The 16414-nt window shown below is 52.0% G+C and overlaps 1 protein-coding gene across 1 annotated transcript; it reads right to left on the bottom strand.

Annotated features, from left to right (window-relative positions):
* Positions 1–1536: 1536 nt before the first annotated feature.
* Positions 1537–15306, bottom strand: DPF2 (double PHD fingers 2). Its single transcript, XM_042958337.1, has 11 exons — positions 15206–15306; positions 10640–10800; positions 10104–10211; positions 9619–9782; positions 8482–8574; positions 8239–8317; positions 6541–6678; positions 6296–6424; positions 6068–6180; positions 4869–4950; positions 1537–2870 (listed from the first exon to the last, which is right to left on the bottom strand). Exons 1-11 carry the CDS (start codon positions 15235–15237, stop codon positions 2794–2796), a joined length of 1176 nt encoding a protein of 391 aa, XP_042814271.1. The 5' UTR covers positions 15238–15306; the 3' UTR covers positions 1537–2793.
* Positions 15307–16414: the final 1108 nt, after the last annotated feature.

The raw sequence follows: 16414 nt of genomic DNA, 5'->3' as shown, positions 1-16414 counted from the left end.
GTTTTGGTACCTGTTGGCAAGATTCAAGTTTCTTGACTCAAGATCTAATACCAGTCCCTTCCTCGGTAACCTTCAGTCCTGCCTATTGTTAGCAACTGGATGTAGACACTTCGACCTGCAGTAGAGTGCTTCCCACCCTCAACCTCAGCCGGCCTTCCAGCCTCGTTTCCCTCCCCCACTGGCAGCTCTGATGGGAGCCTGGGGCCACAGACAGTCCCCATCTCTCTGCCTTTCTCACAGGCTTCCCTCCCCAGCCCAATTCTACCGGCTGATTCTTCTTCCATCCCTCTATGTCCCATCCTAAATCTCATCCCTTGCAAACCCTTCCCAAATTTCTTATGCCTGCTACAGCATTTTTTTTTTTTTTTTTTTTTTTTTACATTTCTTCTTCTTTTCACTTCCTTTTCTCTTAGAGACTACTCAGCTACCAACGATCATTGCTTTACCCCCTCTGCTTCTGGCCTACTTCCGTGTAAAAGCCTGAGGACAGGGGATGTGCTTTGTCGCTACCAAAATTCCCAGCCTAGAGCACCCTGCCTACTTATTGAGTGCAATGGTCTAGGCCACTGGCTTCTAGTAGGTAACAGTGGCTTTCAGACTGTTCCAAAAAATGCTAAGGATACCTCAGTGGGTTCATAACTGATTGATTCAAATCTTAAGTTTAAGAACTTCAGGGCACCTGGGTGGCTCAGTTAGGTGTCAGACTTCTGCTCGCGTCATGTCACAGTTCATGAGTTCAAGGCCCACATCAGGCTCCATGCTGACAGTACAGAGCCTGCTTTGGATTCTCTGTCCTTCCCCCACTTGGACACGCTCTTTCTCTCTCAAACTAAAAAAAAAAAAAAAAAAAAAAAAGCTTAACTTCAAAACACACGCTCAAGTGATATAGAAGATCCGTTATGGAAGCTATCAAAAAAAAAAAAAAAAAAAAAAAAGCTGGCTGCAAAGAAGGAAACTCATTTTCGTGCATGTAGACAAGTCCCGAGGAAGGTGGCAGTGGGGGCCGAGCTCATGCACACTGTACCTACAGGAACGGAATGCCAGGCAAGCAAGGCTGAGCGAGGGGTCTCTCTGCTCATGTGCATTATCCATGCACAAAGCTTTCACATGTCCCATCGTAATATTTTCTTCTGTGATTCTTTTATATTTAGACTCAAGCTCCTGAACCCGTGTAAAGTATCTGAAATCCCAAGATCAACTCTTATAAACCTGTCACCATCTGCATATACAAGTCTCGCCGAATTTCCTTCAAACCAACCAAAATACAGAAACAGGATGCTGAACCCAACTCTAACTCAAGTTTTGTATTAACTGGAACAACTCTGTCCTTTACAACAAGGAATAGTTGTAATACAAATATACGTTAAGGAGTTAGAACTAACACTCAATTTTTTATATATGCTTTACATACGGGGGCTCAGCAAAAAATTTAATTTGGGATTAAATAAAAACCACTGTCCTAGGGAAGAAGTTTTAGGATGAAATGACCTTCTTAACCGGGAAAGGGAGTCAGGAGATAAACCATCCAGCAGGGAGTTCTGTGTAAAAACGTTTATTTGTACTAATGTTTAGAATACAGGAACTAAAGAAAGAAAAGACACCTCAACTCCAAAGCGACAGTGAATTAGGGCCTGCCCACAGCCAAGGGGAAGGCCACTCCAGGGTGTCCTGGCATGGACTGTCCCCCCCACTACTTCATGTCAGTGTCACCAGGCAAAAAACTGAGGAATCAGGGTGTGAAGACCTTACCAGCCGCTAGCGAGCGTGCAAGGGAAGAAAGGGACGTCTGTGCGGCTTCCCTGTGACCCAGGAGCCAGGATACACAGAGCAGGAGGCAGAGGCTCCCAATTCAGTTAAGGGCAGGAGCTGAATGTCCAGGTCCAGGAAGAACAAAAAGGGGATTTCGGAGGTAGGCTTTTTCATCGAGTTAAAAAACAGGCACATTATCCAACGTCTCCCTGTGGCCCCCAAGCTGCTGGCCTGGCCCCCTGATTCTTCCCCTCTCCCCACAAAACCAAAGGGAATAAGGAGAGGAGGCAGAAGACAGGAAATTCCAAGGGCGGGGAATGCTTCGGTCGTTAGAGACCGCCTGCGAGCGAGCCAGGTGAGCACAAGGAAGAATCAGGCGAAGCCGCTACTCCCCCTGGGGTGGGGTGGAGTGAGTGGGACAGGACAGAACAAGGAGGGTGACCGAGAGCATCCTGGCTCAGGCAAAGGATCCTGGGTAGCAGGAAGAGAGGGCTGCAGAGAGCCATTCTAGGGGAAGGAGGCAGCGAGGCTAAGCGGCACAACAGGCCCGGAGAGCTCCGTGCAAGCGCTGCCCCAGCTCGCTCAGCTGCTCACTCCCAGCCGCTCTTGGCAAAGAGACCCTGGTCTGCTCACCTCCAGGGGACGGGAACACCCTGGGGACCAGAGTGGAGGCAGAGCAGAGAGAAAAGCGAGCTGCTCTCCTACTCTTTCTCAGAGGACACTGTCTGAACCCTGTGATCACCAGGGCCGGGGCCCAAGGCAGGCAGAGTGAATGCACGTCACGGAGAGCAGTGAGGAGCCGGGCCGCAGGCATATGCCTCGGGGCAGTGTGCTGCTCTGTTCTCCCTGAGGGCCGAGGGCCAGGGGCGGCCAGAGCTGCCACCCCAGCTTGCTGCTGCCAAAGGCAGATTGGCACGACCACCCGAGGTTCTCTGGACTTGTGAAAGAGGAGGAGGGGAGAGGTGGGCACGGAAAACGAGAGAGGAGGAGAGAAACAGCCCTAGATGCACGGGGGTGGGGGAGGGGAACGGGGATGGGGGCACATCAAGAGGAGTTCTGGTTCTGGTAGATGGAAGCTTTCTCCTTCAACAGGTCCAGACACAAGTGGCAGCTCCAACTTCCTGCAGAGGAACAGAAAGGGTCAGGACGGGGCCCACACGGCCCTGGCGTGTTGCCCCTCCACTCCCCACCTCTCCTTCCAGCGGCAGGACCAGCTACAGGTAGGATGAGAGATGTTCTGCCGCAGCGAACTCAGTTACCCTGAGCGAAAAGAAACCTCTAGGGCTTCAAGTATCCTGAGAAATAATTCTCGGGGCTGAAAGAAAGAATCACCTGGAGGGCTATTTCCAAATGTAGACTCCTAGGCCCTCTTGGCCCTGTTAAATCAGAATCTCTAGGAGGGCCTGGGAGGACAGAATTTTTTCAAGCATCTCAGCTTTAGACTTGTGATTACAGAAGAACCAGACTTGGTTCTCATGGCCCCAAAGGTCAGAGCGGAGATCACGAACAGAGGCTCTAGAGAAACCAAGTTTGATTCCACAGTAAGCCAGCTTTCTGTGAAATCCACAGAAAGAGGAGACGGGCTTGCCACCGTCACTGGCGTTTGAGGAGAGTCTGAGGACCGAAGAGAGGAAAAGGGGCAAACTGTGATGACCCAACTTGCTATTATCTATTTCACAGAAAAACTGGAAACAATGTCCTGTCAGAAAACTAACTGCTTCATACTTTGCTTATTAATGTTTATTACGGTTGCATTCTTGTTTTGGTTTTTAGAAAGAAAATGAGCCCTTAATGCCTCAAAATCATAAACGTAATTGTACATACGTGGATGTGTACACGGGAGAGAATCCACACCTTTTATAAACTCTTCGGCAATCTAGGACTCTCAAAGTGGAAGAAGGTCCTTTCTAACCGAAAGGTCAATACCACAGGGGCTGGCAGGCTTCTCTGTAAACAGCCAGCCAGAGCGTTAAATATTCTAGGCTTTGTGAGCCACATATAGTCTCGGTCCCATGTTCTTCTTTTTTTAAAATCTCCTTTAAAAATGTAAAAACCATTCTTAGCTTGTGAGCTGTATACACTAGCTGCGGCTGGATCTGGCTTATGGGCTGCAGTTTGCGGACACCCGACTTAGAGCCTAGACCACCTCACGGCTTCTAGAGAGTTCTCCCTCAGCTGCCTGCAGCTCTTCACTACCTCAGCATCTGACAGTACTCCACTAGGAAGGCCCTCGTACAGTTCACGTCAAATTTCGTCCGTAAATTAATATTTTACGGTTAAAAAAAATAAACCACAAAACACATGACTTTTCCCCAAAGTAGATACATAAAGTGGGCATGACCGAGGACACCAGCTGCGTGCTCCCCTGCAGCTGCCAAAGGACTCTCACACTTCGCTAGTGTCTCCTTCCCTAGGGGGGTGACAGCAGTCTGACCTCTATTACAAGTCAGCTTAACCACGCAGTGGGTCACTCGCTCTCGTCTGTAATGCTGGCCCACATCCTCTGTGCACAGTGAAAACCAGACACTCACATCCTCCTGAGCCAGCTCCCGAATTTCTATAAAGGAGGAGTCTGGGCACACAGATCTGGCTGGAGGGGGACTTCAGAGACGCTGCCACTTTTTGGTGCCACCACGGGTTCGGCTGAAGAGCTTCCACAGACTCAGGGCATCATTAAGCAAACTACTGGAGGGGCAGAGTGACCCATTCAGGCTCCAGGTTTAACAGTTTTCTAGACCGGGCAAGGGAAGAGAGCTGCCGTGGACACTCAAACCTGTCAAGTTCAAAGAGCTGACACCAAAGCCTCACATCGGACAAACTACAAACGGAGTTTCCTGGACCAGCTGGAGGAAAACAAACCACTCCTTCTGGTAACTGTTTTCCGCTCAGCATTTGTTTTCTCTCGGGCTGGGGATTTTCTGCGTTTCTAAATGTATCCAGTGATAATGTGCACACATTAAAGCCTTGAAGTTGAGATGCTAGGAAAGCATTCTGAGTGGAGGCAAAGTATCTCTTCCCTGCCTGAGAACAGATCACCGGGAAGAGAACCGAGAAGAGAACTCACTTATCGCGCGAGTGGTCTTCCGAGTTACTAACGAGGACTGTTCCAAGCGACCTACCTTCAGGAGGCTCAGACATGGATGGGGTGAGACAGTACATATGGTAGCCACGATCACAGTCGTCGCAGAAGAGCAGCTGGTCCTAGAGAAGGCAAGATGGAAGAGGAAGGGGCAGGTGAGCGACCAGTGGGCCTGTCAGGCCACTGGGGGCGGGTAGGGATGGGAGCTTCTGTGGACACCGCTGCTACTTCCAAGAGGGGCGGGGGAGGTGGCAGGTAAGAACGGACTCAGGAATCTCCGGATAGAAAATGGCTGTCCCGGGCACCTGCATGGCTCAGTCAGTTAGGCATCAGACTCGGTTTTGGCTCAGGTCGTGACCTCACGGTTTCGTGAGTCTGAGCCCCGAGTCAGGTTCCGTGCTGACAGTGCGGAGCCTGCTCGGGATTTTCTCTCTGTGTCCCTCCCACACTCGCGCTGTCTAGTCTCTCTCAAAATAAATAAACAAGGAGGAGGAGAGGGAAGGAAAGGAAAGAAAACGGCTATCCTCCACTCAGACTCAGTGAGTCACTGTCATTCCACCTGAATCCTCCCAGCTTCCTAACTCAGCTCCTGGCCTCCGCTCTCGTCCCCTACGTTCTATTCTTCACAGACTAAAGTCATCTTCTAAAAATGTTAAAGACAGGGCACGTCGCTCCGAGTAAACCCTCAGACCCGGTGGAGCGCCTTCCGCGCCCCCCACCCACCGCGCTCCCACTGCAGGAAGGCCCCAGCTGGCCACGCCGCCTCAGTTCACTCGGCTCGTCTGCCTTAAGTCCTCTGCACTTGGTGCCCCTCCCCTGGCCACGCTGTACCCGCAGACCTTCTTGGACCGGCTCCTCGGCATCAGCCAAATCTCAACACCGACGTCACCTCCTCGGCGAGGCCGGCTCTGACCACCTACACGCATGACCCAGGGACTCCGCCACACCACCGCTCCCACTCCCTTCACGGCCCGTCGCCGAAGGGTCACTCATCTCCTTGCGTGCCGCTTGTTCCCAGGAGGGGACAGATCCCATGAAGGGAGTGGCCTCGTGGGCCTTGTGTCCTCGGTGCCTAGAACGGCAGCGGACACAAAGCTGGCGCTCAAGGAGCACCTGCCAAGCAAGGGACCCGAAGTTCTCACTGGGGCGCCGGGGAGGGTCTTGCCTCCCTCTCACAGGAAGCTCCCGCACAAGGGCCGCGGGCGGCCGGAGCCAGGCGTGCGGGGCGGGGACACGCACATCGTTCTCGGAGGTGCCGCAGATGTTGCAGCACTTGCACTCGATGCACTGCCAGCGGTAGGTCTTCACGGCCGCCATCATCACCGGGGTGAACTGCAGGCAAGACGGGTGCCCTGTGGAGGGTGGGGGAGCAGGTGACACAGGCAGCTGTGGGGGGTGCGGTGGCGCAGTGGGCGGGTTGCCCGGGGCTCCCCGGGGGGGCTGCCCGCGGCCCTGGGCTGGCGGTACCTGAGCGGCCACAGTCGGAGCAGGACACCAGCTCCTCGGGCTGCCCTGTCTTCTTGTTGATCTTGGAATCCCCCAGGCAGAAGTCGCAGTAGTTGTTGGGCAGGGCCAACCCGTCGGGACCCTTCTTGGCTACAGAGAAAGAACTTTGACGACACCCACTGGGGCCGCTGAGCACCCCGTATCCCCGCAAGGAGGGCTCTTCGTAGGCCGACTCCCGCTCGCCCCACCTCCGACGCTCAGCTTACATTTCTGCTCCTCCGACCTCTGGGAAACCGGGGTGGGTGGCTGCGAGTCTTCCTTGTCCTCACCCTCCTCCTCAGCCAAGTGGGAGTGGGCGTAGTGGTAACTGAGGCCTGGTCGGTTCTTGTAACGTTTTCCACAGACTGAGTGGGGAGAAGATTGCAGAGAAAGGTGTTAGGATCCGCGAGTGCCACATCCCCGCCCCTCCAAGTTGTGGGGCTCCACCTGAGGCGGAGGCAACCACCCTGCCCCCGTCGGCTCCGTCAGAGACAGGCCTTCAGTGACGGCCGCCTCCCCTCGGCTAGGAGCGTCAGGCCCCGGGGCTCTCCAGCTTCCGGAGCCCTTGCCCGTTAACCCCCAGCCCGTGGCCACCTCTGCTCTTCCACACTGGCTGTCCGGGAGGCTGAACCCTGGCCCCACTACCGCTTGCCCTGGCGACAGTCTGGGGAGCTCCGGGTCAGGAAGGGAAGGGAATTTCTATACTCTTGCAATATGGCAAGAAGGAATAAAGGTAAGGAAGAGACGCCAAACTTTTTTTTACCTCTCAGTCCACGTGGGAAGCTCAAGCTACCCGTGAATCCCACAGAGCTCGTCTCTGCCCAATGAGGATAAAGGAGTGGGGAGTGGATCACTCGGGGATCGCCTACCAACTGAGTCCACTGGGGTATCTGGCCCCCAAGGCAATTCGAAGACACTCTCACATCAGTGCCCTGCCCACCCCCTGCCAACCAGCAAAGAAAGCAGATCCCCACAAGGCATCTTGTACTCTTAAGCAGTGACACCAAAAAGAGCAAGGGGGCCGGCAGGAAGGAATGGGGAGAGGACGGGAGGAGGTGGTGAGACGGTGAGAAACGTTAGCTGACCACCGAGTGTCTGTTCTGGGGAAGGGGAAGCAGAGGGATCTGTTCATAGCGGGTTCCTTAGAATGCTTTGAAGCCACCCCATGCAGCGGGGCCGAGCAGCCCTGGAGCCAGTCTGTGGGAGACAAGCAGCGGTAGAGGCAGCTTCCAGGACTGTGAGGAGCGGAGCACAACAGAAAGCCCCCTGCTCCTACCCCATGCCATTCCAGAAATTTTTACACTAGCATCACAGGAGATGAGAAAGGTGGGAGAAACAAGGGAGGAGGGAAAAGGGATAGGAAAACCAAAAGTCTGAAAAGTTGAGAGAGCTACCTCTCTGGGGCGCTTTCGAGGTATGCTTTTGTTTGAAACTATCTGAAAGACAGAAAGAAAAGTCATGAGAAGAAGGCCTTGATACACTTGAGACAGGAGCGGCAGCAGCAGGAGAGCGGAGCGAACGAGAGAGAGACCAGCGGCGATGGCGCTCCCAGGGTGGAGGAACAGAAGTGGGGCGAGTCAGAGAAAAGGGGGAGAGCAGACATTGAAAAACTCAGTGCTGGACTCTGGGGGCCCTGGCTTGACTAGGGCCAGCAGACCTGGCCGCGGTCTATTGAGAGGCCAATTCTGCCTGCTGAGTGGGCCCCCACCCCCAGTCCCCCACCCCCAGGGACAGTAGAGATCTCTCCCAGAGCATGCAGGTCCCACCCATTGTGGAGCAGAGACCGGGGCCTCCAGTCGGCAGGCAGGACAGTGTCGAGGCTTGTTTTACCACTCTGAACAAGAACAATACCCTCCCTTCTCTCGCATCCTGAGCAGGGGCTGGGTCCAAGGCAGGGACTACCCACCCACTCATGAGGCACTCACTGTCACAGGCATAGGGCTTGTCCCGATCCTCCAGGATGGAAGCGTCCAGCTTCTTCCGGGCACTGCCCACACCTTTACCCTGCCAAAAAGAACAAAAAGATGTCTTACCAAGCTGTCTAGGCCTGAGGCGTTAAGCTCTCCAGGAAGTGGCTGCTGACTTCACGAGAGGAGAAATGGCAGTGACAAACAATAACACAGAGGGACTCCGCGGGCTCCCCTGCAGGCAGCACCTTGGCTCCTCACCTTGGATTTCCCCTTGCCCCGACGCTTGGGAGTGTCTTCTTCATAGTCCTCGTCATCAAGGTCATCCAGGAAGTCATCTGGTTCTAGGATCCGCTGAGTGGACAGGAGGATTAGGATGGGCAGATACAAAGTACACTCAAAAGCTCCCCCATGACAGGACTGGCCAGGCCACCCACAACCTCCTCGGTCAGCTGGCCCCTCTGCTCCGGCCTCGTTCCTTACTGCGGCCCTTCAACACCCTACCGCCCCAGTCCTTCTCTGTTCGATACTGTGGGCTTTCCTTCCCTTTCGTGTTGTTCTCCTGGAGTGCCTTCCCCACCATCAACAAGGGACCGAATCAAATGCCGTGTTTTCAGAAAGTCTTCCCTGGTACCCCAAGTAGCCATGTCCTCTCCTGCCTCTGATCTGCTGCCCTAGGGGCACACCAACAACGGTTCCCTTCCCTCTGACATCCCGCTTGCTAGATTTTTTTTTTAGTTTAATTAATTAATTATTGTATTGTATTGTATTGTATTGTATTATTTGTTTTTAGTAATCCCTACACCCAATGTGGGGCTCAAATTCACAACCCGAGATCAAGAGTTGCACACTGTTTGGACCAGGCTAGCTAGGCGCCCCCAATTTTTAGATTTAAATTAGAACTTTGTTGCTTACTTGTGTGGCCTTATAGGAAGTTTCCTTTTCAACTACTCTGTTTCAACTTCCCTGCATGTGAAATGGAGGCCACAGTACCTACTTCATAAAGTTGTAAAGACTAGAGAAAGTAATGGGAAAGCACTTAGCACAGTACCTGCCATATTTTTAGCTCTTATTATTTCTATGTATAGTTTTATCTTCCCTGTTGGCAGGGACCAGGTCTGCTTCACCCATGTAACCCCGGGCACCAAAAAACATCTGTGACAAAAGATGAACGAAGGAGAGTCTGTCCTTAGAAGGAAAGAAACAGGAAAAACTGGATGCTAAAAGCGAAGCCAGTCAGTACCCAGTGCTAATTAGGGAATGAAGCAGGAGAACCCACGGGCCTGCCTCCTGGCCCACAACCTCTGCTTCCATTCTGCTTACTGGGTGGCGTGGCCTCTGATGAAGAGGAGGCTGGTTTCCATCAAAGCTCCCTTAGCCACAGTGTTAATCTCGTACCTTCCGTGCTCGACTGTTGGTTACAGGAAACTCGCCCAGGCTGTCATCATCCACTCGGGGATCTGGGGCGCCTCGCTTCTCCAGGGGGTCGGTGCGCAACAGAGCCTCTAAACTACTGCCGTCTTGAGAGATCAGCCCCTCTTTCTTCAGGGTTTGGTCTGTGTCTGCAGGCAAGGTCAGGATGAGGCGAGGCTCACAAGGGCTGAAAGCAGACCGCTCTGGGTCTACAGAGTGCGAGGCCAGCCATAGACCAGTCACTGTCATTTGGTCTCTGGTTGCCCAAGACACTCCAGTTTACATGGCACCATAACTTATCTGTTTACCTGTTGCTTCTATTAGACTGAATTCTTTAAAGGAAAGAATGGCTTCTCATTCATTTTAGTATCTTCAGGATCTAGCATTGGCCCTGGTATATAATAGGTAATTAACAGGCCTCTTCACCATGCAGCAGGCCACACCCCTACTCAGGGAGGAGTGTGCTTTACCTGGTTTAATAGATGGGAAAGAAAGTCTTGGATCCTCAGGAGGATGGGCTCGCCGCTTTTTCCTCCAGCGCCGGGCAGGGTAGGAGTACAGCTGCCCAGAGGCCAATCCTGTGCAAACAAAGAGAGAAAAGTCAAGCTCTAACCCAGTCCTGGGCAATAATATCAAACACTTTCTAGATGAGTAGCCCTCCCCACCCCATCCCAGCCTTGAGTTCTAGAGCAAGGGAGGAATATGGACAGTGAGGGTCCAGGGGCAGGAGGAGGGACAGTTTATGCAAAAGACAAATGGGTGTAGGCTCAGGGGCTTTGGCTAACACATGGCTTCCCAAGAGCCCAAAGACAGCCTCAGCAGGGCAGCCCTGCAGAAACCAAAGATGCTGATATGAACCTGTCTGCTTCATCCCCCCGGGCTTCTAATCAAGACAAGACCATATTCATCCTTGGGCGGAAAGCAGTAAGGAAAACCCTTTCAGCTGGCTCATCACTGAAGCTGAGGAAGCTCCTTCCTTCCTGTGCTTCTGAGTGTGAACCCTCACCTGGACCCCGGTGTCGCTTTTCCATCCAGATGTAACAGTTGCTCTGGGCTACTCCAGTCTGCGAGTCCAGGAAGGGAAGGCGTACACTGCGCTCGGCACAGAGGCGGGCATTGTAATTGTGGCACTGCTCCATGGCATCTTTGTAGTACTGCTCCCCGAGGCTGCGGAAAGACCGAGATCAGGGTAGAGTGGAGCACAGGGTGCTGAGCTATCCCTCCCTTGCCATCTGCTTCTTCAGAAGGTTCAAGGGACTGGGAGATCGTGGCTTGGTCCTATTTGCCTCCATTTCTGCCTCATGGGACACCAAGTCCCTTCACGAAGCCATTATGAGGAAAGGCACTTTATAAATAAATTACCATCAGGAACACATGATCTCTCATGTGTCTAATCAGACCTAAGTCTAACCCACAAAGAGAGAAAGAAACGAACGTTCATTCTGTGCCTCTCTTGAGTCCAGCCTTGTGCTAGCCAAGATGCTGTTTCTCTTAACCCTCATGACTGAGAAGCAGAGGTTAGCTTCTTTTTATGAATGAGCAAAGGAGTTCAACAAGGTCTGGGGGACTTACTAAAATATATTTAACAAACTACGGCATATCTATACAATGAAATTGCATTCAGCCATTTGAAAAAAAGGAAACTCTTCATGTGCTGATATCAAACAATCTCCAAGATGAGTAGAAAAAAATAAGCGAGGTACAGTGGTGAGAAGTGTTAGGAGATGCTACCATTTATGTAACAAGAGGTGGCAAAGAAACCGTAGGCCTCCAGAGAGAAAGACTGGGGGCAATTTCTCTTCTATGCCATTTTATACCTTTTGAATTTTGAACCATGCACAGGTTTCTCCCACTGACAGTTTCCTTTATGGCACTTCACTTTTACAAAAGACCTACATTAGTACCTGTTTTCACTAACCAAAAGAGATTCAGAGAGGATTTTCGCTTTCAAGAAGTGGTAATTGCTTCGTTGCTTTATGCCATTTCAGCTTATGAACAGTTTCATAGGAACACTCTACTTTTGGATAGCTGGGGTGAGGCGGGGGACCTGTATTTAGACAACTAATTAATTCTATATACTAATTTTACAGTCAATGGAAAACATCTGAAAATACCTGAACTACCTTGAAGCCTACTTTTTTAGTGTACTATTAGAGTGACATAAAACCTGTTTGCTCAGAGGCTCATCCTAAGTCCTTTCCCATTCCCACCATCAAATTATTTACTCAAAGACTCAGCTTGAAATCTGTATCTTCTTTCACTCCAAAGACTCAGTTTGAAATCAAAATCAAAGGTAAACCTTGGGGTGCCTGGGTGGCTCAGTCGGTTAAGCCTTGGACTACTGGTTTCATCTCAGATCACGATCTTAAGGTTCGTGGGTTTGAGCACCATACTGGGCTCTGTGCTGACAGTGTGGACCCTGCTTGGGATTTTCTCTCTCTCTGCTCCTCCCTTGCTCGTGTGTGCACGTGTGCGCTCTCTCTCTCAAAATAAACGTTTAAAAAAAAAAAAAAAAAGAGGTAAACCTTTAAGTGCTTTAAAAAGCAGGAAAATTACACAGTGCCAGGAGCTACTTGGTTCTAAGAAGCATGTATAGAGAAACAATCTTGTTCTCACCCTTCACAGTTTAACAAGCACTTTATTAACGGAACTTTAACTATAATGATTCGTATCTACATATTCAATCAATCTTAAAAATAAACTGAAGGCAGGGGTGGTTTCTTTGCCATAGTATCCCCAATACCCTCAAAGGCGTCTGGGACATCCTGACTTGACCTGGGAGTAAGACCTTGCATGGCTACAAGTCACCAGACAAATGTCGACATTTAATCAACCCACGTGGAGCTCCAGTCCCTCTGCTACAGACTGGGGTGGTTGGACTAGATAAGCTCAAACACAGTCTGTGAAGGAGACCCCTAGCATGAGAAGCTGGACAGAGTATGTCTTTGTTGCTTATGTCCACAACTCAAGCTACACCAACAAACCATGCTCTGGAATCAGAGGGGGGGGCTCTCACAGCAGCCGTAAGAGACTACTTAGGCACAGCCTACTTAGTATGTTCCCAAGCAACTGAAAAAGACACACACCATACACAAGACGGTGACAACACAAGACAGCCTGGCTTATTTCAATGAGCTGTAATGACTGTAATTTGAGGGAAGCACGAATCTTGTGTTGGAGAGTAAAGAGAAAGGAACAGGCTCACAGTGGCTGGCCTTTAGGAGGCAGCCATGTCCTTACCACACAGAGGAAAATTGGATAAACACGGCTGAATGCTGCAGCTCCTTTGTTTCTGCTGATGGGAATTGATACTGACACTGGAAGTCAAACGGAAGGAAGGATGAGATGGCCTTTGGGCTGCAAAGTCAGAGCAAGGAGGCTACAATTGGTTTGGGGTGAAAGAGTGAGAGATGTTCTATCAAAGCCCTTGTGAGTTAAGTGGGATTTCAGAAGGCGGTGCAAACAGTCTCCTGAGTAGAGAACTGGCCATGAAACACCTAAGCTGGGAGAAGAGAGGATCTGATGAGAAGAGATGAGGAGAGATTAAGAGAGAATAAGAGAGAATTTATAAATAGGAAGATTCTTCTTCCAGAACAAGATGCAAGTCAGAAAAGATGAGCTAGTAGTCCTGACCTGGATGTATCATCTCAGCTGTTCAAAGAGCAGGCACACCATGATCAAGAGAAGCTCCGGAAAGATATCTCTCTCCACGGTGACGATGCTATAGGAAGAATACAAGCCCCCTCTTAAAGGGCAAGTTCTGTAGGAAAATGTATTAATTGTGGCTCACAGCCCTCTGCAGCTACAACAGAGGAGAAAGTTACTAGTACTCAGGAACCAGGGGCTGGTGACCCTCACAATCTGTGTAGTTCCTTGAAGACGAGTAAGTCATGCTCTGTGTCAACAGGCAAGTCCTCCCTTTTAGCACCACATGAAAGGGTTGGCAACTCTATTTCCCTGAAGAAAGTCCCCCAACACGAAGTCTTATTACCGATTAGCTCTCCAAACCCAGGGAAGTCTGACATTCCCCCAGTACAGTAAGATTTCTAAGGTAGGGGCTCTGATTCTTTTCTGGGAAGTATGAAACCTTTGTGAAACCTCCCCTTACAATGGGATTTGTGGGGGGGGGGGGGTGGGAATCAACAAAGAGAAAGGCAGGGAAACAAAGAAAGAACATCTGAGTCAGGAAGGATAACTATACAAATGGTAGATCAACAGCGACATTTCTAAATTGAGGGAAATGTCAGCCTGAAGAAAGAGCTGGGGGAAACTGGAGTGGGCAGATCAGAGAGAAAGATAATAGTGTTAGGAGGAGGGGTAGCTGAAAGAGGAGGCAGGATGGAGCTGAAAGCAAGTAAAAAAAAAAAAAAAAAAACAACCCACAGGAGAAGGCACTTAGCTTAATGGAAGTGGGAATGCATTCTCAAAGAAAAAGGCTACAGGCAGAAAAGGGGGAAGCAACATACTCTTTAAAAAGGCTCTTGGGAAGAGTGGGGGCTCAGCCCACCACAAAGGCAGATGAGAAGCTGTGAGTCCCTCAGAATAGTTGCCAAACCTCTACCTTGTCATCCAGGCAAAATCCAAAAGCCCTGCCTGGACATCTAGACACCTTCCAATTTTCCTACTGCTGCACCAAGCCCAATTTACCCATTAAAAAGAGCTGGCTCTATTTGCCCACCCGGCATGAACCCATTTCCCATCTTCAGGGAGGAGGCTGGGTGAAATCAAGTCCCAAAGCATCTTGAACTCACAGCCAACAGACCCCTCTCCATTGCCCAACAACCATTAACTAACTTTGCTCGACACCTGCCTGGCACAAGGGGACTGCACAGCGCGCAGCCTGCCCACCTAGGTGCCCCTCTGGGCTGCAGAGGCGTCCTGGACTGCTTCCGTCCAGTTCCCGTTTTTTGGTGGCTGGACTGGCCGGCGCAAAGGCCCTCTCCCCTGAAGTTGTCGTTCTTCTGCATCGGCTCCTCCACAAATTCTTCCCAAGAATGTTTCTGGTCTGGGGTAGCACATCCTCAAGACCACCCCCCCCCCCCACCCCGAACGTCACGGGGCTGTTAAAACAGCTCCGCGGGGCTTAACTGCGCCAAGGCTTGCTGAGCCTGTTGCTCCAGGACCGGCTGCGGGCAGCCGATGGGGAGGGGTCGGCGGCCGGGCTTCGCGGGGACACGGGTCGGTCCCGGGTCCACCCTCGACCCGGCCCCTCCGGACCGAGGCGTCTGGTCTCTAGAGCGCACCCAGACTGTCTCTCGTACGCCACAAGGGCGCCATGCTCAGGACACCGTGAGCCTTAAGGAAAGCTCAGACCGCACAGCCCCGCAGGGAGGCTGCCTGTAAGGGGCTCCCGTGGGCCCCCCTCAGGGCCTCCACAAGTTTCCAAAGAAGCGCAACGTCTTCTCGGGAGTCTCCTGTTGCCCTCCCTACCAGGAGTCGCAACGACGCCTTCTCGGGCACGTCCTTCCCTCCGCCTCGTCCCCTCCCGCACCGCCCCCTACTCCCAGGTCCCTTACAAGACACCCCCCCCCCCCCGCCCCCCGGCCTAGGAGAGAAAGAAACGACAACTCACAGCTTCACTACATTTTCCACCACAGCCGCCATCTTCCCTGCTCCTCTCCCTCAGGCCGGGAGGCCCGGAGCCCTCAGTGCGCAGGCGCCGGGACCGCACCAGGGAACCCGTGTCCTCGTTCCTCTGCGCAGGCGCCGTGCAGGCGCGCGCGCCCGAGAGCAAGGCGCGGGGAACACGCTGGGTGACGGTCCACCCGGCCCAGGGAGCCGAGGGAGCCCTGTGCGCAGGCGCGATGGAGGCGCGCGCGCGCGCGCGCGCTCCAGGGGCTCCCGCTCGAGCCCGGTGTCTTCCACTGGGAGGGCGGGACCAGCGAGAGAGGATCTGGCCTGGTGCAGAAATGAGAGGATGGATGAAATGATGAAATGCAGGTTGGTGAAAACTGGCAGGCCCAGAGATGGGCTAGATGGAGCATATACGTTCTGCTACCTCGCCGACCTTTAACCTTGTGGTTAACCCTTTGCCCTCCCTCACGGGCTCCGGGAGGGGGATGTTGGTGGCTAGCCAAAGGCAAGAGTGGTGCACGGTCACTTGTCTTCCCCTCCCCCCCCCGCTCCCCCCCCCCCCCAATCAAGTGCCCATTTAGGGAGAGGAAAATTAACGTCCAGAACTGGGCAGTTCTTTGTCCTGAATATTGGACTCTTGGCAAAAGTTAGCTCCCTTTCCTGTCACCATACCCAGCCACCAACTGAAGTGATAGCCACTTCTCCCATCCTTCCTACTTCTGTCCCTCCACCCAGGCTCTGAAGAACTTCTTTCCTGCAGCTGTCTGTGAATCTTTTGTACCATTCATTTCTCCTTCACTGTTGACTCATGCAAATTCATGTACAAACATGGCTTAATATCCCCTTAAAAAATCAGAGCTCTTCTGGCGCCTGGGTGGCAGAGTAGTGAGTTAAGTGTCCTACTCTTGATTTCCGCTCAGGTCATGATCTCATGGTTGGTGAGTTCGAGCCCTGCGTCAGGCTCTGCATTGACAGTGTTGAGCCTGCTTGGGATTCTCTCTCCCTCTCTCTCTCTTCCCCTTCCCTGCTCATGCTCTCTCCCTCTCTCTCTCAAAATAAATAAATGAACATTAAAAAAAAGCAGAGCCCTTCCTTCAGCCCATGTCTGCCTTGGATTATCACCCCATTTCTTTCTACCCTTTCAAAGCTAAGTTTCTGTTTATACACCCTATCTCTGTTGACTTACTTCCAAGTCCCTTTCTGCCCA

Source organism: Panthera tigris, chromosome D1, assembly GCF_018350195.1.
Source record: "Panthera tigris isolate Pti1 chromosome D1, P.tigris_Pti1_mat1.1, whole genome shotgun sequence".
In the NCBI taxonomy this organism is placed as follows: Eukaryota; Metazoa; Chordata; class Mammalia; order Carnivora; family Felidae; genus Panthera; species Panthera tigris.
Note: the sequence above shows the minus strand (reverse complement) of the source record. Positions and strands in the feature narration are given on the sequence as shown.